At 38.9% G+C, this 24,232-nt stretch overlaps 1 protein-coding gene across 7 annotated transcripts in view; it reads left to right on the top strand.

Moving 5' to 3' along the window:
* PHLDB2 (pleckstrin homology like domain family B member 2) overlaps nt 1–24,232 on the top strand; it is an 80,292-nt gene that overhangs the window by 36,544 nt on the left and 19,516 nt on the right. For 3 of the 7 annotated variants that reach the window (XM_080575743.1, XM_080575742.1, XM_080575744.1), the window contains exons 4-12: nt 6–389; nt 2,665–2,808; nt 3,668–3,805; nt 13,980–14,108; nt 17,929–18,084; nt 18,840–18,950; nt 19,688–19,777; nt 22,244–22,387; nt 24,037–24,177. In XM_080575743.1, the coding sequence (XP_080431869.1) occupies nt 6–389; nt 2,665–2,808; nt 3,668–3,805; nt 13,980–14,108; nt 17,929–18,084; nt 18,840–18,950; nt 19,688–19,777; nt 22,244–22,387; nt 24,037–24,177 (1,437 nt within the window). The remainder of the gene's footprint in view (nt 1–5; nt 390–2,664; nt 2,809–3,667; nt 3,806–13,979; nt 14,109–17,928; nt 18,085–18,839; nt 18,951–19,687; nt 19,778–22,243; nt 22,388–24,036; nt 24,178–24,232) is intronic. The other 4 variants (XM_080575746.1, XM_080575745.1, XM_080575747.1 and 1 more) reach the window with 3 other exon arrangements.

Below are 24,232 nucleotides of genomic sequence, written 5' to 3'. Positions count from 1 at the left end.
ACTAGGAACGACAGCGGCTGGAGACGATCCTCAATTTGTGTGCAGAATACTCCAAATCTGACAGTGACCCCGCTGCAACTACGACAGTAGCCGATGTTCAAAAAATTAACAAAGAACTTGAAAAGCTTCAGCTATCAGACGAGGACTCAGTGTTCGAAGACTCGCAGATGAATCTGGAAACGAGGTTTAGAAACCACTTGAAATCATCTGCAAGTGATTCAGATTTCTCGGAACCAAGTAACCACAGTCGCAGCAGCACTGCTTTCCTTTCCTCCCGAGGGCTGAGAGCTGACGAGCACTTCAACGAAAACATGAAGCCTCCTCCTTTAGCTGCTCCTGGCTTCCTGAAGGATTCCACTGAATCTTCGTACCTAAGTATCACACCAAAGGTAACGCTGGGTAGGAAAAAATAGTACAGCCTCAGGTAGATGGCTTGAAATCCTCCTCCTCTGGAAGCTGGTTTTCACAGCAGGCATCACAGTTGGGATGGTTTAGGTAGAAGAATTCATCTCAGAGCTCATATAGCTTAGCACCCAGTGACTGATTGTTTCATTTCCTGTGAAAGCTGACGGTACTGGAAGTATTTTTCTGAGGGATGTAGGATTCGGGGGGACTTTAGCAGTTTCTAAGGAAGAATGACTTGTCTGAACAATTTAAGGCTACTTAAATAAGCAAGGTTTCAGGAGTCCTGCTTAGAGCTGTGCTGAGACAGAGGAAATAAGGTAAGTGCTACCATTCTCTCCTAGACTGAGGCTCCTGTTTCCTCTAAGAGGAAGGTATTTTCTCATTGGGAAACCAGAACAGCTGCAGAGGAGGTGAAGAGGATTTGCCTGAGCTGAGTTTGCTGTCCTGTTGACTCTCCCTGGGCTGGACCCGAGCCGCTTGTCAAATCAGCTGCTGCCTCTCATGTGGCGTGCAGTGGCAGCTTGCCTCCTGGCACACGAAGGAACGAACGCAGCTCCTAGGCTTGCTATGATGCAGCTTCTTCCCCCTCTCCTTCATCTTGCTGTTTCGTTCATGAGTGGGAGTTGTCCTTTAAAAAATGAGCTAATGGCATTCCTAGCAATCTCCTTCAGCCAGGAGAGCAGCAGCAGCGTGCAGGGTGGGGAAACAGCCTCTTGTCCCTTTTGGGTCAGTGCCCGGGCTCTTGTGCCAGATGAGCAGTGCAGCCATTTCTGGGGAAAGACAGTGTGCTGATATGCTTGATAAGTATTTCCAATAATTAGAGTGAAGAGCTTAGTAAGACCAACAGGAGCCATAAAAGCAGGTTTCTGTTTAACATAGTCATGCTATGTTAAGTATGACAAATATTTTTTGTCTCTCCCCTTTTACGTGTCTAACATGAATTATATTTCACTTGTTTAACTTCTATACATTGCTATAGTCAATAGAAGTGTGATAGGAAAACATTTCATCTTATACAGGGGTATCTCTTTGGAAATCTGTCGTCCAAATTTGAAATTATGTTGAATAGAAACATAGCATTAAGGTTTTACTTGGTCTTACCAGGTCTTTCCATGTTCGAAAGGTAGTGAATCATTTCATTTACAAGTTCCTGTGGTCTTGCATTTCTTTCCCATTTGTTTCTTTCTTCCTACAAGTCAGAGGCTATTTTAAATCCTTATTAGGAGGTTGAAATTGAAGATGTTATGTCAGCATTATCCGAGCAGGATACCGGACAAAAAGAGGCTTTCCTGCTAGGATTACTGCCTCTGATCAAGGAATGCCATTCGTTCATTGTAAAGGGTGCCCTGCTAAGTCCTGAGCAAAGCAGTAAATGAGCAACTGTGTTAATGGTACACAGCTCATTGTTTTAAAATGTTGAGATCAGATTTGTCCACGATAATTTGGCTGTGCCTGCTCTCAGAATAGCCATTCAGTAGCTGGCCTGAGCCTCTTTAGAGCAAAGCTGTGTGGTCCAGTGGTTAATGCAAAGCCCTGTGCGCAGCCCGCTTCTAATTCAGGCTGGAGACAATGAGCGAGCAGCCTTACAAAAGTAATTTGATCGCGAGCCCCTGGGGTCAGGTGAACATGAAGAATACTTTGGAAACTCAATACTCTTTGATCTAGCCTCTGCTGCTCTAATGAGATCACTGGTATTTTTCTTAATAATGTTTTTTAATTCTTGGCACAGTTATCTGGTAAGTTAATGGCAATGAGAAGAGCCATGTTAAAGGGTACTGACTCCTGATGGCTACGCAGGGGCACAGGACTGAGTTTTATCCTTGTTTCACAGAAACTGCCCTTCTTGATGGCTGGCAACAGAAATGTTCTATTTTACATCCTGGTTTTTATTATATGAACAGCTGCCATCTCCATAAAAAGTATCATCATCTATCTCTTTTAAGAGGTAAATCAGATTTTTACAAGCTAAATAGCACAGCATGTGAAGAGTTCTCAAAGGTTAGATATTAATAATTCATATAGTATGAATAGTATTTTCTGCTCAGTATAGTATTTACTTCCAGAGCTTGGATGTAAAGTGTCATGTTTGTTTCTCTTCTACGCCTTCTAAATATAGAGGTAGCAATATAGTAGATAGGAAATACCTAACAGGTTCAAAACTAGCAACACAGTACTTGTCTAAAATGACTACAATATGAAAGAGGGAAGGAAACACAGTGTTCATCTTTCTGATAAACCTCTTGTAATGTGCAACTGCAGATACCGGAATGCACAAGTGATGAGCAAAGAGGGCAGGAGCTCACTCGAATGGAGGAGGAGCGCATAGTAATACTAAACAACTTGGAAGAACTTGAACAAAAGATCAAAGATTTAAATGACCAGATGGATGAATCCTCGAGAGAGGTATGAGATACGTTTCGGTTTTAAATACGTTGCTTCTTAGGTATGCCTACATGCCGTAGATAGGATGGTGAGTACACCAGGAACTCATACACCTATATAGCCTTTGTATTCAGTGCTTCTTCACCAGAGTAAGGCACAATGACGACATGGTAGTCTCCTACTGTGAAGGTTATTTTTCTCTAGCAGAGGGATGATTGTCATGCTCAGATTAGCCTTTCCCAGCTGTAACCATTATACTCCTAAGTGGAATTAGAACAATCTTGCTTGCTGAATGGTCACTCAATTGATCTAAATACCTTGTGTCACTTGGGTGTTTTATAGTGGTATCTCATGTGACCCTTTAAAGAGAAAGGAAGTGAGATAACTTCCTATTAAGCCTCCTTGTCTTTATGGTGGCAAGGTTATGTGGCAGTCTCTTGACTTCTGGAATCTCACAGTTACAGACTAAGCTGGTCAGGCATTTGGATTGTGCTTATTCCAATTATCAGCAACAGGAAAGAAACAGCTGTTCGAAAAGGGTTTCCTACAGAGCCTGGGCACAGATACTTGGTATAGTATCATAACAGGAGGAAGCACAGAGGAGAAGAGTTAGAAAACAAAAAAAAACCCTGCAAAACAGAATCTTCAAGCTAAAGTTGGTTTGGACTTTATTTTGCAATATTTTATGTTGCAGTTTTACTTTTTCTCAGTTTTGTGATCTCTTTTTAATGTTGTGGGAGTAAAATTGTTTTTTTTTCCTTTTAAAAATATTTCTCTGTTGTAAATGATCAACAACTCACTTCCCTTCCCCCAGAAAATAATGTATATCAAGATTTCTTCTTAGTTTGGACAGCTTCTCAAAAATGTTTTGTATTCCTAGTTGGATATGGAATGTGCCCTTTTGGATGGGGAACAGAAATCTGAAACAACAGAGCTGCTGAAAGAGAAGGAAATATTGGATCATCTAAACAGAAAGATAGCTGAGCTGGAGAGAAATGTTATTGGTGAAAAGACAAAGGTAATCAATTTATCTTAGCTGGCTGTGTGCTCTGTTCCTCTTAATCTTCAGAACGCATTTATGTTATTAACATATTGATGGAGGTTGTTTTATAAAGTAGTGTCTCTAAGTAAATGTTTTTGATAATTACGGAAGAAAGAAATACTCTTGTTTCCCAAGATATACTTAACAAGCAAAGTAAAGTACGCTTAAGTGAAAAGACCTGACCTACTCTGAATGTATTTTTGATTGATAAAGAATCCATATCGGGCTTGGACTTGGGTTATCTGTTATTTGAAAGAACAGTATTAACTGACCTGTTCTTCAGCTTTTCATTATAGGTTATATATTTTGATTTTATTTTATTATTTAATTAATCCTTTCTCATCAAAGGAGCGGTAAGAAAAAAGGCCACCATTTCAGAAGATGGCTTTAGCTAATATTATACAGATTGATGCATAAGACATCTGTAAAATACAGTGTTTAAAAGAAACTGTATTGGTTTATATGGTTTGTCGACTAACAGTTTTAGTACTGTAGAATATTCTCTCTGGGATTAAGTGAAAGGAATTATGTAGTTCTTCTATACTTAATTGCTCTCAAATATGCAGCTATATTTGCAAAATAGCACCGCAGTACGAGTTAAGCACAGAAAGGGAAGAGGCCTGTGAGATGAACCTGTCCCTCTCAAACCAGAGAGGGCTCGTCTCCTCCAGCACGCTCTCTGCTGGCGATCCAGGCCAGCAGTTCGTTTCTTCACAGGGGATGTGCCACAGCCAGTAATATCTCAAGGTCAGGATTTATTTTTTTTTGCAGGACTATAAGCCAGTAATGTTTCATTTTTAAATTTCATCCTCTACCTCATAATTTAAGCCTGTCACTTATGGAAGTACTCGAGCTAGTCTCTCCCCCTTTTTTTAAGCTTTCCAGAAATATCTGAAAGACTCTGCATTATTTGCTCTTGTTTAGACAAGCTGCACGTTTTTAGCTCTCTCAGTCTTCCTGTTTAATTCAAGCCTTACAGCTTGCATTGTTCTATCCTGAGTTTGTTGTCTTCAATTTATGTCTACCCTGTCATGAACCTGAACGCTGTTTTGCAGCTGCACTCATGAAACCTCTGCGTGAGGAGGAGAAGGGTGCTCCCACCTCTTTGCTCTGCAAATTGACAGTACACATCCAATTTAAGCTTAAACTTTCACGGACTTTCCTGCTTGCTCTTCTCCTTGTTTGCATGTAGTCTGCAGTTCTTCAGCTTTCAGTGATGCCTGTGGTCACGCTTTAAACTGTCTGTATGTTTCATACTTGCTTTTTAGTGTGAAGAGGAATCTAAAGTTGGTAGCAGCAGGTAGGGTGTTGCAAGCAGATACAGCAGCATCCTTTTGCAGAGTGAGTTTTGTTCGGTCTGGTTGGTAACAAATAACATATCCAGAAATTCAGGAGATCTTTTGTAGTTGTTCTCTAATAGACTCAAAGTTCAACAAAAGTCATGGAAATTATTCTGAATGATTGTTTACATTTCCATGCAATCATGTGATGGAGCAGATAACATCTTTGCACTACTGTGTCACAATCTGAAGATTAAATTGCTGTCTAGTTTAAATTTTCAGTTAAACTAAAGCATGGGAAGCAACCTAGAAAAAGCACTTGGGTTATTTAAAAGAAAAAAATATATGTATTTTGAGTGAATTTACCACGTATGATGCATACCACTGGTCAGATCAGTTAATATGTTTTAGTAGCCTTTTCTCCTGTGTTCTTCAAAAAAACCAGATGGGAGTGTTTGCATTAGACTTAGAGCCATGGCTCAGTTAATGCTCTAAGTATCTTTGTAGGAATAAACTAGTCCTATGAGAGCACAGGCTTTGTTCTGGAAGACATCTGAAAGTGTTACATAAAAATGAAAACTTAAAAACAACTAAAAAAACTTAAGCAAAATACCTTAAAGTGACAGCTGAAATGTTCTGGAGAAACTAGTGTCAGCCAGCAAAGCAGATGGCACTCATCATATCAATAAACACAAGTTCTGGCTGACTTTAGACAACAATGTTTTTTTAAAGCTTGATTTGTGTGTCTGTATGTTTAAGGTTGCAGCCCCTGCAGATCTGATCCAAGATAGGAAAAATCTTGGCTTTTTAGTAGTGAAGAACTAAACTCCTTCAGGAAAGTAGTGCTCAGGCAGAAGTGCTAGGCGGAACTTTTTGCTGAAATAATTTGAAACTTATGAGCTCCTTAACAGAGTTAAGGCTCAGTTTCAGGCTGGTAGTTGCCATTCTTCTGGTATTACTTCTGCATTGTTTTTTGGAAGATCAAGTGCTCCAGTGTGTCCGGTGGTCACAGTTTCTTCTAGTTGCCTGAATATTTCACCCCACATAATACTGGTGGTCTCAGTGTGGATGGTGTATTCTGGAAAGAAGTTGCTGTGTCCATCCGCTTGGATGGACTTTTTTGTTAGGGTAAGGGAATGGTATCTGAATATGTTGTATGGTTCGTTCTTGAGGTGAAATAAATAGTTGATTTCATTCATGAAGCGGTGCTGTGGCATTAGCACTGTGCATGATGGCACTTGTCTCTGGAGTGACTTGAGTATCTCCTGGAATTTGCCACGGATCTCAGCACCTGTTTGACAGGAAACCTCTGCCTGCTTGTATTTCATCCTTACTGAAGCACCTGTTTGAAAAACTTGTGAAATTCTTAAAAAGAGAGATCATAAAGTACAAAGTAGATGCTGGGCCGTGTTAGGTACTTGAAGTAGACTGTGGGTGGAATCTTTTGTGTTAACTTTCTACACAAGTCTGTGCCTATTTTTATGCTTTGTGCACAATTCATTTAGATGAGAACACAAAATTTTGCCAACATTTGCACTTAAAGTTGTAGTTCAAAAAGAAGTGTGAAAGCAGGTGCAGTGCTTTCAAGGCAAGAGCATCAGTTGGAAAACGTACTTGAAGTCAGAAGACAAAGAGACTTCGGATTTTAGTTCCTGGCTGTGCCAGTAAGCTCTTTGCTGCAGTACAATGTCTTTGTGTCCCAACATCTTTGCAAATGTGTTTGTATATTATATGCTACGTTGCATTTTCATCTTATTCAAGGCCTGTGTTCGGCCCTGCCTGAACGCATGGCAGGACTAATGGTGATGAAGAATGGATGAGTCGGTGAGGAAGATGATGTAGTGCACTCCCTGTGGTGAGTTCAGAGCATTGCCCTTGCTTCTGTGAGTATGCCACCATACGTGTAAGGAACAAAGCAGTTAGCATCTATTTACTTAGGTTTTGGAAAAGAAGAGCTATGAGCAGTTGCCATTTTGCAAAGAAGACAACAGAACCTTTCATTACCACTACAGGATTTAGTGTAATTCTGGCTATGGTGTGTTTGTGCGGGATGCAAGTGCTGATGGGACTCGCTTGTCCTGGCTGGGATAGCTGCTTCCAGTGCTGGGGAACGGGATCGCTGTTAGGCATGGCCTGTGCTCTCTGCTGTCTGTGCTCTCAGCTGTGCTGGAAATTGTGTTAGTGTATGGAGGGAGATGTGGCTTTGCCTTATTCTTTCTTTTTTTTTTTCTTCTTTTTGTTTTTCTTTTTAAACTACTATGTACTACGTAATTGGTTTTATCCACAGAAGATCACCAATGATGTGTCTGAATAGAAGCATTTACACTATTAATTGCAGGCTCCAGTTACACAGGAACAATCCTGATAAGTCAGTAGTAATGCGATTTCACGAATGTACCTAGAAGCTCTCCAGGAAGGAGATCTGCTACAGATATTGACAAAATTTCTTTGAGTTCTGCCTGCTTTGGAGAGAGATTGCTGAACAATCTTCAAAAGCAAATAAACAGACGAGCCTGTCGGCCTTCCATCCCGACCCAGCATCTTGTGATGTCATGCCGCTGTACTGTAGGTGTTCCATAACAGTGCTGTGGTTCCTGAATAAAGAGCTGTGGGGCTGAGGTGCTGTTCCCAGTCACAACTTCCTCATGTTGATTCTTTGCTCATGAGACTTTGTTCAGAATTGACATTTGTCTATAAGGAAGTCGGAGAAAATTGTATTTACCCAACTTGACGTTACTTAGGTTTGCAAACTACCTTTTTTTTTTTCCCCATACAACTCCTCCTTAGTCTGAATAGTTTTAAAATGTGCAGTCTAGCTTGTGTGGGGAAGGTTACTTAATGATCTGTTGTGCCCGATGTCTCAAAGCTGGAAAGTAACAACATAGCAGTCAGAAGGAATGGATTAATGAATAAAGAGAGATAGCTGAAAATGATTAATGAATACAGTAGAAGTGCTGTGGGAGGTAATCATAGTTAAACGGCAGTTTTGGCAGAGAGTTGCAAACAATTATCTAGGTTTAGACTGTGTTTTAGGAGAGGGAGGTTATTCCTCTTCTTCCAGAGGACCTTTGCCTTATGTCATGGTGGAGATGCGTACTCTGGAACGCTTCTATCACACTGGGTTTTCCTTTCCCTTTTCAAGGGCAAAAATCAGGAGCAGTCAGCATTGGATAACTCATCTTTGTTTGGAATACATTAAATTTTGTCTGCATGCTTTTGTGGAAATATTTTTCAGTCATTAGCAGAATGTCCCAGAGATGCCGGAAGTGTTAGAAGCTCAGCCTCTTTGCTGAACTAGTACTGTGAAGACATGCATGAATGAAACCAGGGGAAAAAGCAGCTGTCTGGTAATTCATATGAGGGGATATACCAGCAATGAAAGTTAAATATTCTGGTGATCTGTCATGAATCCTTTCTCTTCTGGATTTGAAATTCTTGCTGTTTTTTTTTAATCCTGATCAATCTGACAAATTTATGAACCATGACATAGCATCTTAAATCCTTCCTGTTCAGATTCCAGTTCAGCTGGATGTAAGCAAGCTTCTTAAATGGATGAGTTACCTTGCCTATAACGTTATTGATTATTAATCATGTTATGCCTATAACATTGTGTTTATTAACGTCCTTAAATTGAGATCTATAAGATTAAGTATTCTGAAGAATATTCAGGCATCCTCTGGCTATTCACATGAAAATATCCTGTAGAGAAGACACTAATGAGGAAGATGATGATTACAAAGAGTCTAGGAGAGAAATCTGATTTGTCAAGCTCCTTTTAAAAACAGTCATGAGGAAATTCTCTTGTTATTACTTATGTGTATATACAGGATTTTAATTTTCTCAATTCAATTTATTTTTTTCTTCTGGTTTGGATGATTATTTCCTCCTCATCTATGGTTATAAAGGAGCAGTGCTCTAAAATCAGAGGTTTTATTTTACGTCCTCATCTCTTCAATAAGACAGCACATTGCAACAGTCAGAGGATGAGCTTAGAAATTCAGAAAAAGCCTTGAATTGTCTTAGGATCAAGTTCATATGTGCTGCTGTTGTGACTGTTTACTTCAAGCACAGTCATGTCTTACTCTGATGTAAAATTCTTTTAAACGCTAGGTTTATACTTTCTGTGGAACAAAACCGTTGAGATCTCTCATACAGACTCCATCACTGTTACGATGTATGTAATAAAGTAGTTACTCCTTGTACAGTAAAAAGAACTATTGCAAAATACCTTCTTCCGTCATATTATGCTTCTTTTTATATGCCTGGCATACATTCTTTTTATTCTTTAAAAGGCTTCTTTCATGATGCCCATGGGGATTTATTGGCAAATAGCCAACTCATGACAAGTTTTATACATCTTTTCTGAAAGAGACCAAAGAATGCAGGAAAGAATAGTCTAAAAATAGAGGAGCATGTGCAGGTTGTGTACAGGAGGATCTGTTTCATTTCAACAGATTTTTTTCTTTTAATCAGAGATGTATGTGGTCTGATTTTTATCAGCCATAGCATTGTAAATGATTTCAATTTACAGTACATAAAGAGTTGGTAGACCTCAAATTTAACACTTTACCCAAACACACTGTTTGCCCCTTTCAGTGAGTAACCACTGAAGAGCAGATAAGGTTTCCAAGCCTGCTTTCTGTTAGGGTGTAGACTGTTTTCTTACAGATTCATGGCAATAGTTAGACCAGTTTTATCAGTGAGTTGATAAGGTCAAATTTTTTGGTTGTCTGCTGCTTCTTCTCCAAAGTGTTTTATTGAATTTACAAACTTTGTAGCATGATACTGCTTCAATTGGAAAGGAATTATTTCTGTATTCCTTCCTCCTCCACTTCTAGCATTTGCGGTCCTTCTCTTTGCTGTAGGTTTTGGGAAAGTAGGGAGGAATGTTCTTTGGGAGTGTAAAAGAAGAAAGTTTGGCTAGAGGTGAAAACATGAGGATTATATGGAGAAGCTTTTCAGAACGAAGAGCTGCATATGTTTCTCCTTACTTCCAAGAAACCTGTGAGACTAGCTTATTCCAGACTGAGAGACAGCATGCATGAATCTGGGTGTGGGTCATGAGGCCTTGCTACCTTAAAACGTGATGAGTTGCAGGTGAGTTGGACTGAGGGAGATCCTGGACTATTTCAGGCTGGAACATTTAAAGTAGAAGAGCCTGCTGGGTGGAAACGCGTTTCTTTGCAGTTCCTTTTCCTCTCAGAAAATAATACACACCATGTTTTTTTGGTTTTAGTTTTTGATGAGAGGGTTTTTTATTTTGAACAAGCCTTATTCACGCAGCCATACAATCCATTTCAAGTGAGTTGGTATAAATGTTGGGTTTCTTGCTTTGTTTTTACACTTCTGTCTGGATTTTTGAGAAGTTTTCTCAGCTCCATCCGCGTTTGCTCCGACTCATTTCTGCAGAGCCTACCAGCTTAGGAAGGAAGGTTGGTTCAGGAGGCACATGGGCACGCAGACACATGCTGCTCTACAATTTTAGCCTGCCTGCCTGCAGTAGCAGAATGGGATGTGTGACAGATTGAAAAGTGAGACTTCTCTGCAGAAGGAGCATGGGGACCTGCTGGGATTTTAAGTAGTGGTGTTGATCAGACATAGGGCATCCTTAACCACAGGCGATACCACTGAAGCAATTTGTCTCTCTTCCTTCTTTTGCTTCCATTCTTGTAGGGGCTATGATCATCTTTAATGCTTTCATCCCATCTCCCCTGTGTCTTCATTATCTATGAGATGTTTTATGTGTGCTGGATATATGTTATTTGCACTGTCTTTTTTTTCCCCTCTAAAATGAGTTCTACTAGATCTAGAGGTTGAAATCCTGTTGTGGCCCATGTTAATCACTTAGGTTCTGTGTTCATATCGGGGGAGCTCTGTTGTCATCCTGTCTCTACTTTTGGGGGATGACAGCATTATACCTTGCTTCTTTCTGCTGCTGTCCTTCACGGTATCCAGATACCCCCCCCCAAAACTGATCCAAGCTGTGCCCCAGCATCACAAAAACACTGTACAGTCCTGCTGTCTGTCCTGGCTGACCCCAAGTTCATGTAACCTGCATCTAGAGGCAACACATAGCACAGGCTAAGGCCAGGTGTTGTGCTTTACTGAGCTCTACTTCCCTTCTGTGGAAGCAGGGCCTCAAGAATTCAGACTACAGATAGCGTGGCTCTAGAGTGGACACTGGGAGGCAGCTGTCTGCAGAAACACCTTTAAAAGCATGAGCCTAGGTGGTTAAGGTGAGGATGTGCAGCTGGAGCATGTGGGCTCTCTTCACACTGTGCCCCTGCCTGTTGTTGAGCAAACAGCATGCAGTGCCAGCCCTGGGCCTGCAGCTGGGTCCTGCACCTACCTTACAGTCCTTAAATGCTGCTTCCCTTCTGAAAGAGCTCACCTGGATACCTTCATAGAAGAGATTCTTTAAAAAAAATTAATCTGATTATTCATTTATTTATCAAATTACTTTTGTGAATTAAATGAACTTTACCAAGGCAAAATGAGAGATGTTGGTGCACTGAACTCCACAGCTGCAAAACGTATAATGCCTCTTGCTGCTGAAAGTGATATTTCCTGTAAGACTGCACGTTTTGAGGGAGCCAGTTTGTTACGATGTACTTCCTACGCTATAAATAGGACAGATGGGTATCGCTTTCAGTCTCAAAGGAATACATTCCTAGTTTCTTGAGGGAAGTAATAGTATCTCTGGCATGGTTCTCAGCGAGTTTTATTCTGGCTGATGATGTCTCTTCACACTCGAGGGTTGACTTGCTTGTTAATGAGTGAGTGTGCTTGTTGCAGCACATAGGCATTTAGGGAGTTATTAATAGCTTCAGAGGAACGATACCGTAGCTAAGGTCACAGTGGTCCTTGCAGCTTTTGGTTTGTTTCTGTCCTCCCCTTTACGTCTGCCTAGCAATGTGGCAGACTGTAGGCTGAACATTAAATGAACAGGAAAGTGTGTGAGGAGGGGAACTACTGATTTATTCATAATTCCCTTCTGTGCTGGCAGTAAGGATGATTCAGCAAATGGGGTTCCTTGGGGACAGAGGTCTAGAGGTGGCATCTCTAGAGTTGAATGCTTCTCCCTCGCTGTGCAGCTTGCATGTGTTTCATCCTCTGAATTTCTGAGCCCTGCTTCTGCTGCTGCAAGAAGCTAGCACAGGAAGGGCAGGTAATCGAATATGCTGGCTTAGTTGCTCATTTTTACAGGCTTAAGAACAAAACCCAGCCAACTGTTGCATTCAGCATTCTGTTTATCTAATTATATGGGCTGAGAAGCTGCACATGTAAATGAAACCAGCAGAGCTGGGAATTTAGTTCACATTGGGACTGAATGTGAATGTTTCCTGTTGTTGTTGTTTTTTAAATACTGGGAAAAGGAAATCCCATCTACAGACCCCACTCAGATTTAGAGATATAACTATAAAGCAGAAAGCTCATATAAGTTTGTTATTGTGTCTCCACCGTGCATGAGAGTTTGAGAACCTTATGAGGAACAGCAAAGAGAAGATTTTGGGAAAAGACCATCCCACAGTTTGAAATAGCAAGTTCTGCAGGCTAAAATAATAATTTTTTCTATGGCAGACACCGTAAGGGTGTGGCTAAGCTGATTATATAGCACCTGCTGAGCCATGCATTTGACTTTAATGGTCGGGACTGGAAAGAGAACTAATGAGTGGGTGCCATGGCAGAATTCAGCTGTTCTTGGAGCATCCAGAAGACAAAGCTGGAATATTTGGGTTGGCACTGAAATTTAGATTATTGAGGAGAGTTAGAGACCATCTGAAAAGAGATACCAAAGTACAGAACAAGAAGCAGGTAAAAGGAGCTGTACATTTTGACTCCAGGGGGTAGTAGAGAGTTGGGGCTCCAGAGACTTACTTGATCCCTTCAGTTTTTACGGCATATTAGGCATGCTGTTTTTTCAGGTTATTAATTGCTCAGTTGACGGAAATGCATTTACTGTGCTGGCCAGTGTAGATGCAGGTAGAAGGTACTGAAAAAATTGTCTGTGCTCGGATGTATTGGTTGCCAAATTTGGGTCCATCAACAAATAGTAGGTTACAAGGTAGCTTTAAGCGATCTGCAGCCAGTCTTCAGAATAATGCTGCACACAAAACAAGTAGTGTTTTGTTAAAGCTTTAAAAGGTAAAGGCTTTTGATGGTGATAAGCAGTGTTTTGAGTGCTGCTGCTCTAGTGGAATGAGAAGAAAGCTGAGCTAGTTTCAAGAGAATTGGGAGTCTCTTGTAGAGCATCCCCGTTGACCCCAGAGAGCAGTTTACAGTTCCTGTATCCTGAAGCCAATGAATCTATTTGTTAAATCATTTCATGTTTCTGCTGCAACAGGATTTCCTGGACCAGTTATTTCTTCATAAAGCTCTGTCTCATTCTGTGTTTTCACCACTTGCTAAGGGTACTTATCTGTCTAGAAGCGCATAAGCATGTATTTCATTCTCTTGGGAAAATCCACTTTCCCCTCACTGCCAGACTACAGTCATTTTCCATCCATTTTGCTTTCTAAAAACCACTGTTTTCTCTCTCCTTCATCAGTTACCTGACTAACATGGATACCATTTCCACGTTTTTTCTCATTAGGTGAGATAAGCATTTGAGCAGTGGGCATTAAAGGCACATCCAGAAGTGGGAACAAAACACAGTGATGAGGGAGAGAGTTAATTACCCTACTAAAATGATTAATGTTTTATTTTGTTTATTTTGCAATCCCATCATTGCATTTCAACTAACAAGTTGTTTCTGTCTATGACCTATGTGCTTCAACTGTTTCATTAAGTTTTTGCCTCACACTGTCATAGTCACTAACACCTGCTTGAGTTTGAAGGTAATTCTGTTTATTTTCTGGTTCATGCTTCAGGAAAAATTAAAACTTGATGCTGAGAGGGAAAAACTAGAGAGGCTTCAGGAGCTTTACTCCGAGCAGAAGACGCAGCTTGATAATTGCCCTGAGTCCATGAGGGAACAATTACAGCAGCAGCTGAAGAGGGTCAGTAGCAAGTTTCAAGATTGCATTAACTTTTTTTTGTGTTGATTTTAGAGTTAAGTGTAACATATTCTGCTTGAAGTATCCAACAGAGTGCTTGAACATATTTGACACAATTGTCATGAGGGTTACCTTCTGGTGAAATGCTTGTAATAAATATTTTGCATAGTGGCAAAGAAGTAGAGCCCAAATGGGTGGATTAGAAATCATTTTGTGTTGAATGTTTTTAAAGCTACTTAACCATAATTAGCACCTTAAGCCTGCTGGATTGCATGGAGGCTGTTGGAATTGTGATGTTTAGATGGACAGTAGTGCATTACTCTTCTAATCTTTGCTCACGCAGATAATATTGAGCTTTGGTTAGTGGGATCAGCCGTTTTAGCACTTGACTCCCATTATTTTTTAATCCTGGTTGACGTATTCATCCTTTGCAATGCTCTAAATTGCTGTCTCAGTGAGGTCATGGATAACGTCTTTTCTTCAGTACATAACATAACTGTTAGCCTGAACTGTGTTGTGAATATTTCATTTTGAACATTATATCACTTACTTTAACTACTTTATTTTTCCTACATTTTCAGCGGTTGGACATTAGTGTTTTTTTTCAATCTTTGCATAAAGTCTAATTGCAATTCAATTTTATTATGTATTATTTGTAACCAAAAAGCTACTTTATTGTCAGTTAAAGTATATCTGTTTTCTGTGGAAGATTTTAGTATCAATTAATGTTATGTCATCTATACAGCATATAGAGCTAACTTTAATGGGGGTAAAATCATTTTCAAAGCTTCAGTATTGCAAGCTCCAGATGACAGGTGAAAGAGAAACTTAAATTTTTTTTCATGGCTTGAGACTTTTTATATCAGTACTAATATTTTTAATCTTTCATTTTACAGGAAGTAGTCTTAATACTTTTTTCTTAATATATAATAATCAGATTACGTTTTATTTGCAGAATTCTGTTTTGTTTTTCAAGAAGCAAAAAGAGAAGAAGTCCAACTTTGGAAATAACAATGTTAAATTATTCTGTAGTAACTAACTGAGTTGTTTGGTGTTTTTGAGACATTTAAGGGTTTTTGTAAGTTACCAAAAAAACAAACCACAAACAAACAAAAAGCAATAATATCCCAAAAGTATTAGAAGGAAAGGAAGCCTTTCCTGTGCAGTCATGTACTTGAAGGTATTAATTCATGAGAAATTACGAACTTGTTGCTGTGGGGTGGTAGTAAATCCTTTTTCACTATTGACTACCAAGAGGCTTCTAGAATTCTATTTGGTTAAATATTTACATGTATATTTTTTCCTTTCAAGATGGCTTAATAACAGTTTTGGATTTGAAAATGGGACAAATGTGGGTGTGCCATTAAATGTAACGTTTGCTTCTATTGCATATTATTCCAGGCCAGTTGGAGTGAGAGTTCACTGTGGCTACTGTGGTTGTAGTAGAAGTTGCCACTAAAATAGTGCACAGTACCTCTTAAATGGATATAAAGTGTGAGAAAAGTTATGGCTTTATCATAAACATGCTATTCAAAATAGAAAAATATTATTCTTCCCTGAAACTAAGCCCCGTGTAGGATTAAATACCTTTGCTTGAAGCAGGTTATGTCATGCTACTTTACTGCTGATGTGGTAGGTGTGAAGGTGGTGAATTCCCTTATTGCTTCAGCTCTGAGACTTGAGTCACTTAGTGCTTTGTGCCCAGGGTGCAAGCACTGAATTTTGCTGTAGCATCTGACTGCAGTGTGGGTTTGGAGTCTGGGTTGGGATAGAAGTGGGCAGGTGGCATTGTTTGCGTGGATTGTTGACCGATGGCTGCTCTCCAGTGCCTGTAGCGAGCACACGTTTCCTGTTGGGCAGGAAGACCACTTCATTTAAAGTCCAATGACATCTGAGAGCTTTTGTAGAAGGTATTCAGGGAAAGCATTAATTTTTCTGATGGCGTATTTGAAGCTTATTAACACCAAAGTTCGTTTGTTCTCATGTGTGGGTTTATAGAGATACACATAAACAGAATGTGAGGGTAGATGCCTGGACTCTGGCAGAAATCTGAAAAGATACTGCCCATTGCTAGGAAATACCTAACTATTCAGATAAAAATGTGATTTTTTACAGATGTTTTTACGTTTTTTACGAATGGGACTTTGGAGCTCCCACCACATCCCGATGGAAGGGCTAGGTTCTCTCCCATGCAGTTTTGTCCAGTGCCATTACAGAACTAATGGAGATGTTGGAGAAATCAATGATTTGAGAGTCGAATATGGAAACATCATGCCTGTTGTTTAAGAGTTTTTAAGTTAGTGTTTTGATGTCAATTGCTTTAGTTAAAGGGGGAGGTACTTTCTACTTGGTTCAGGAAGTGATTACCTACAACAAGAATGATTATTCTACAAATCCTTTGGTGCTGTACTGGTTTTGTACTGGAGGTAACCTCTTTCTTGTCATTTTAGCCCATGTCTTTGCGTTGGATCTCCTTACTATCTACTGCAGGTGAAAGTCATGTCTTTGGAGAACAATGGGAAGATGTTGATATTTTGTATAGTAACTTGGATTCTTCAGCTTTTACATCCCATGTCTTTCCCTAGTTTGTTGGAAGCTAGTTTTGAGTGTCTTTACGAAGACCTGTGTGGATATCATCAGCCACAAATCTTTGCCTTAGGTCAAAATAAGAGAAGGACTGAACTTTTGTTTCACCAAAGTAATACATTGCTTACAGGATATAGGGTTTTCTTACATAGCAAGCTATGTAAAACATAACAAATTATATAATAAGCCTATTTTAGAAACCTTTAATATTTAATAATACAATGATTACTAAAAATCCATTTTTCTTCAGAAAACTGGAAGTTTTAAGTAGGGATTTATGTTATGAATATACAAATATTTCAGGAGAAAGATTAGTTTTCAGTTGTTATGCTGAAAAGTACTGTAAGTTTTATCTCACTATCTGTAAGTGGAAGGCAGATGCATTCTTATTTCTTGGGTCCCAACTGCAGCATTCAACTTTTTCTCCTGAAGAAATCTGGAACACACAAAATGGTTTTGATGCCATTTGTGAAGCAATACACCTACTGACTAACGTCTCTGTGTGGATGAGTCGTGTCCTTCATTGTGTATTTGCATAGGGAGCAATTCTCTGTCCTAATCTGACGGTCCCTGTGCAGCCCCTGGCTGCACATCTGGCATGGCTGGGCAGCACTGCGCAGAGGATGGCGTTGTGCAGAGGACACACAGCTCCACGCATCCTTCCTCTTATTTGGCTGCACGGCTGCTGCTATAAACAGCACTACATCTCGGGATAGACTTGAAGAAATCAAGTGCTCCTTCATTTGGGTGTGTGTTCCCATAAGCAGTTTGTTCAGCGTGTGGTTCTCTAGAGTTACTGCAATGATACTTTCTATACTTTTTTAGTCGGTGAGCAGGTGCCATGCCAGTTTGGCATGCGGCAGCCTCACCAAATCGATTTGCGCTCAGGTTGAGTTGTAGCCAGGCCACAGCATGGTACCGATCTGTCTAGCCAGGAAGTGCTCGCTGCTTCAGAGGCTCCAGCCTGCTCTGAACACTGAAAAGCAACTCCCTTACGATGCAGAGGATGTCTTTATCAGCAGGGGGGATGCTAGGAGTGATGGAGAAAGCAACATCAAAGTAACCATTAGCCTTATTTGCTCTCTTATGACACTACATAATTAAAAGCATTGAGCTTCTGAACATGTTGCATGAGGTACATAAGTACCATTTTAGACTGATTATTTTTTGTGTGTTTGCAAGTATCTCTACTCTGGTTCAGTAAATGCAAGATCCTTTTATTCTTTTTTTGCTTAAGGATGCTGATCTATTGGACATAGAAAGCAAACACTTTGAAGATTTGGAATTTCAGCAGCTTGAACATGAAAGCAGATTAGATGAAGAGAAAGAAAATCTGACACAACAGCTCCTGCGTGAAGTAGCTGAATATCAGCGTAGCATTGTCAGTAGAAAGGTAAAAGCAGTAACACACAATCTGTTTGTTCTTTGTTGCTGAGCATAAAGGAGGTGAAATAGATCTACAACCTGCCTGCCCATCTGCAAGAAATTATGCAAAAGTTTTCCTTTTGAAAAAGCTTTTGCAGCAGAGTGAAGATGATGGCCTAATAACATTGCAAACATATCGAGTTGTGTGTTTCTGTGAAAGCAAACAAATGAATAAAATTAATGTATGCATATTTGCATAAGAGAATTAAACCATTAAATTTGCTACAGAAAGTACTAAAGCATTTTTCCTTCATTAAGCAAGGAGATTCACATGCCATGGTCAAAACTACAGTTATTATATGCTGATGATTGATGTTAAATGATTTTGTTAAAATAATAATAGAATGTCAAATTAAGAAAATTATCTTAATTTTTAAAATCAGTTGTAATGGTTCTATTTGAAACAAATACAATTTTTTTCAGAGATCAGAAATTGCATCTCTGAACTACCATTTTCAGTGTATGGGTGTTAGTCACCATATTATCCAAGAATACATGCAACTGGTGTTTTGTCTGTTGAAGAAATTCTTTTTACTGTCTAAATCTTGTTTAATTATTTCCTTCAGAGCAGTGAGGTGTCATGTAAAAACTTATTTTCCTACTGTTTAACTCTTATGAATGAGTGAGGTCTCATGAATAGGATCCTTGCTACTCATTGTCTTGTGCTTTGAAAATAAAACATGTAAAAGGTGATTTATTGTTGGTTTTTTTTTTTCCTATTAGGAAAAGATTTCTGCTCTCAAAAAACAAGCTAATCATATTGTCCAACAAGCACAAAGAGAACAAGATCATTTTGTAAAAGAGAAAAATAACCTAATAATGATGCTGCAAAGGGTAAGTTTTTAACATTAGTGGCATTTTTGGTAGAGAGGTTTTGAGGCATTACCATTTCAGAGGATTTAAACAGTCATCTACTTGGGTGCTGAAGCTAGAAGAAGCCTGTGCTTCTGAGTGCTTACTGAACTTCCTGAGGACCACTGAGGACATGAAAGCTAAAAGTCTCCTTGGTCCTTGTGCTAAAGTCTACTTGGACCTTGTGTCCTAAAATTAAGTGGAAGACCCAGTAAACAAAACCTGGCATGTACTCTTAAGATTCTGAGATGTAATCCTTGCAGAGAACACAGCAAAGGATTTCTGAAACTCAGCACAAAGAGCTCTGATTTTTGACTTGTAATAGCTTGTACTGGACTAGAAGATGAACTACTTATATCAGTTGATATCTGGTTAATAAGAAGCTGGCATGAACCTTTCATGTCTAGTTTGTTTTCTTGTTAACCATGAGGAAAATCAACTTCAGTCCATTAAGACGAATCAGCGTTTTCAGAGTGCTGGAGGAGGACCTTTTTCTTTGGTTGTGATTATTCAATATTCAACAAAATCTTTCACTAGCTTTTTGTTCTGTACCTCCATTTTTTGTTTGGTTCTGCTGTAATGAATGAAGTTGGAGCTCAGCTTTGCAGCTTCTAGCCTTCAATCCAGCATGTTTCTTTATGATTTTGAGAAAATCGCTAGCATTTATTTTCACTACATTGCTGTTGGTATTTAATGTAAACTCTGTTTGTTATTAACAGGAAAAAGAGAATCTCTGTAATCTGGAAAAGAAATATTCCATGCTTTCTGGAGGAAAGGGATTTCCTGTAAGTCCCAATAGTCTAAAAGAGGTAAATAGTTTTGTTGCTTTTTACTTTACTGTAAGTATCTTTTAATAACTCTTCATGCAAAAGCACTTTAGTTTTTAGTCAAGTCCTATTCATATAGCTTTTTTTGGAGATGATGAAATGACTTAGTAAAGCTATTCATAAAAGTCTAAATGCATGGCAGAACAAAAATAGCTGCTCTGACATTTTCCCAGATGTGACTGGTATCGCTTTAAACTCTTGCCCTGGAAAAACAATCGTTTTTATGTGTGGGTGTGTGGAGTATCTAATTTTCTCAAATAGACAATTAAACCTCATTGAAATGAAGAAGAATGAGGTCCAGGAATAACTCTGTTCAAGTACTAACATGTTTTAGTCGTCTTTTAGAACTGTAGATTTTACAAAGAGGCCTTTCCACCTTTTTATTTTTCCCCTTTTTATTTTAAGGCTCTTCAGAAATGCCTAAGTGTATGTTTTGATCTTTTAAAAAAGCATTGAATTAAAGACCTGAAGCTATTGTGGTTGTAAGAAACCTATTGAGCTATTTACATAATTATTGTGAATAGTTAGAATAAAGGTGCCAAATATTTTTGCTGAAAATTTGAGTTAGTTTGGGTAATACCTGTTGAGGCTTAGAGTTTACCTGCCCCTGTCAAGACTTCATAGCTTGGAGGATACTTCGTTAAGCCTCTCACTCGAGATCTGTGAACAAGGTCAGTGTAAGGTAAGCCATAGCCTATTACAAAGATTCAGTCAGCACATAAAATATTGGCATTAAGTTCTCATGTTTATCCTCTTGGTTTGACTTGTTTATCTGCAATTTGGAGATTCATTGTTGTCACAGTAGGAGAAGCAGAAAAACTAGTGTTTCAAATAGGCAGACAGGTAGGTGTCCATGGATGCTTCATTAGCTTCTGCTTAAGAGGTCTGACTGGACTCAGTCAATCTGTTTGTATTGAAGCCCAGAACACGGTCTGCCCCATCTAATGATGTAGGTGTCACAGTGGGAAGTTGGGCTCTTGAAGTCTAAAGCAACCATGCATCCTCCTAGCACCTAGGAAATGTGATCTTGCTTATTTGGCCTCGAAGCTCCTGGTGAACCAGGATGGTCTGCAAAACATGCCAGTGGGGTTGAGCATCCTTCCTCACCGCGAGCCGTGTTGCAGATGCTTGCACTTGCAGTGTCCTAGGTTGCACTCTGATCTGGACATCTCATCTCCCACCAGGACATTTGGCAAGTCCAAGCCTCATTTTTGTTCTTCTATGATGGATCTGATTGTTTTCTCACTAGAAAGTGGGCACTATCTCTGATTTTATCTTCATATCCACGTAATGGTTTGTTTAATTACAGATTTTTCAAAATGCAACTACATTAAGTGAACCTGACACTCTTTTTTATTGAAGTGGATTATCAAGCAGTGTCATTCTGTTCACTTCAGTGAAATCAATTAGGACTTACTGTAACGTAAATGAAAGAAGGAACAGCAGGACGCTTATCCCAATACTTAAATAAGAAAGGAAAAAAATCAATGCTATTTAAAAGTTCAGTGTTGACAAAATGAATTGGATTTCTAGTCTGACTTTAAACAGTTTCTGTAATTTAATAATAAGGCCTGAGCTAACCACTATGAAGTCATTTGCTATTATATTGTTGTTGTTTTTTGTTTTTTAACCACAGTGGGAATCCTCATTGGAATTGTGAGTTTGAGTTGACTATTTTTTCATATAGTGGTGAAAGTGCTTTTATCATCTATAAAAAATAACGCAATATTGCATTCACAGATTTGCCAAGTTCTGGTGACCAATATACTGGTGCTACAGTATGGCTAAGCAGGGTTTACATTTATTCATACTGGATTCAGTTTTACTGTAATATGGCCACATGTTTTTAGGGGGGAATATGAGTAGTTTACTCATCTTCCTTCTCATTTAGTAGTTCATAAAATGGTGCCTGAATTGAGATTTATCTCCTATTTCTAGAGTGCAGTATTCACTGTATGATAGTTAATTTTCCAGAATGATTAAATAAATTTAAAATTTTACTGATAGATAAAAAGACTTGTATTTTTTTTCAACCTGCCTTCCATAATCATTGCTGAACTTATGCATTTTTGAAAAGAAGAAATATGTGAATTGTCATACATACTGACATGTCAACATGCTGGTACATTTGCTTTCCCAAGAAAGGGCTGCATAACAATTTCTGAGGGGTATTTACATTTTATTGAAACCTCCTGGTCATTTAATGTACATTTGCCTTTTGATCACATAAATGTATTCGGAATTAAATGAAGAACAGTTTCCAGAATCCAAATATTCAACATTTGAAAAGCCTGATGATAATTTTGCTTTATTTATGATGAAGTATTTCAATGGTAACAAATATCTGGCTGTATCGCTCGAAACTAACTTTCATCGTACTAGATACATTAATACTCTTGCACGTCTTTTGGCTTTTGCTTCTTTTAACTTCTGAATTCCTCCTTTTAGGGCTATATCAGTGTAAGTGAAATTAGTGAGCTGTATGGCAATTCCACGAATATATCCCCTTCCACTCAGCCCCCCACAGATGCTGACGCAGTTTCCACTGAGCCTTCCACGGCTGTGCTGACGAGCCAGCCACAAAATAAAGAGGTTTGTTTGGGAGACATTTCCCTTTGTTTGCATTGTTCTTTCATGGCTGATTTTTATTTACTCATTTATTTATTTTGTCATTCAACGTGTAACAAATTGTCCCAAAGGCAAACTCTCATCTGCCAGTTACCAAGTCAGATAATGGTTTAATAATAAAGCTGAAGAAACGGTCCAGTTGAAATTGTGTAGATGGGACTTCAGAGGCCAAAAAACCTGAATCATTATGACCCAAGCAGCAATAAGTGACAATCTTTGCCTGTCAAATGCTGTAATGTAATGCACCTGTGGAGAAACGGTCTGTGGACACATTTAATTACTCATTCAGAGGTGCTTAGGTGTTCATTTTGTATGTTTTATAACTTTTTCTTCCTGTGAGGTGATAGAAGTAATATATCTTGAATATCTGGGGGAGATGGGTAGCTTCTACTTATGTTAGCTATTCCACAGAGTCTGTCCAGTCTGTCTCTAGTTTACTCTTCCTTTTTCTCATTCTTTGTGATGTTTTTGAATTTGTAATGACCATAGCAAATTTGTAATAAATCCACTTTTAAAAGAATGGAATAATCTTATGAATGTAAACACACCTACCTTTGTGTGGCAAGGAGGCAGCAACTAGTTTAAAATTTGGCATTTCTGTGCTGCTTCTTGTAGTTAGATATGCCTTAAGAGCTCCAATACAACAAATTTCCTTTCCTGCTAAATGCTCCAACAAACACAGTGCTAAAACTGCAGCTTGTATGTGCCGTATCTTTTGAGCAATTCCAAAAAGAAAACTCTGTGTGTAATTTCTCTTTTTTCTATAAAGCTAAGATCACCTCTCTGTTCTGGATTTGTATTTCCTCACTCTCTTTCTCCTCGCTCTATTGCTCAACTTCCATCAGTCCATTGGCCTGCGGTCATGGCTACTCATGTAGATCCTATTCCTTTATCTGATACACCTCCTCCTCTGCCAGCTAAGAAACACCGCAGGCAACAACAGGTAACAGACTCAAAGCTGATAACTTGGGATTTATTTGTTGTTATGGTGGCCATGAAGTTGATTTACATGCAGAGTTTTTAGAGTGACATGGTAGATCTTATTGCTGAGTGTAATAGTTAAGAACACTGCTCATTTAAAAATAAACACAATGCATTATAGAACGATAATACGCAAAAATTCTCCTTAAATGAATAATCCAGAGGCAAATGTTAATATTTAGAAGCCATTGTAATTGTCAGAAGACTTGCAACAATAAAGTTCAAGTGGCTTCATTTGAAATCTTAAATTATTTTTTCCTACGTGTTTGAACAATGCCTCTCAAAAGCTATATTGTTTTGTCACCAGTTCATTAGATTAACTTGTAAATGCATGTTTTTCCTCTTTTAATTGAATTCTACTTGTACACTAGACTTGAGTTTTAAGAAAAATAATTTAGGTACAGGGACACATACACAAAGTATACATGAATTTGATGCATTTTCTTAACATGCTTTTTATTATGGTATTTATAGAAATCCTATGTAATACTGTGAAGCAGGAGGTACTGTAAGATTTCATTCTGTCCCATGAAGTACCGAGATTATTGCCTTCACTGTATTCTGTATAGATCATAGCTGAGCAAGTAGGTCAATTCTTTTTGTCAAAACCGTTTAAAAAATTCCGTTTGAAGCATTTCAGAAATCTGGAAGAGCGAAAGAAGCAGCACAGGGAATGCATGTACATGAGTGATACTTTGCCTCGCAAGAAAACAGCTCCGACTGTATCACCACACTTCAACAGCGCTACTCTTGGACGAAGCGTTACATCTAAAGTGCGTAGTGGCATGCTATTAATAGCCTTCCAATTTTTATATAAAACTATGTTTA

The sequence above is a fragment of the Anser brachyrhynchus genome (genome assembly GCF_964034855.1).
Source record: "Anser brachyrhynchus genome assembly, chromosome: 1".
Classification (NCBI taxonomy): Eukaryota; Metazoa; Chordata; class Aves; order Anseriformes; family Anatidae; genus Anser; species Anser brachyrhynchus.
The sequence above is the reverse complement of the archived record's forward strand: the minus strand, read 5'-3'. Positions and strand labels throughout refer to the sequence as shown.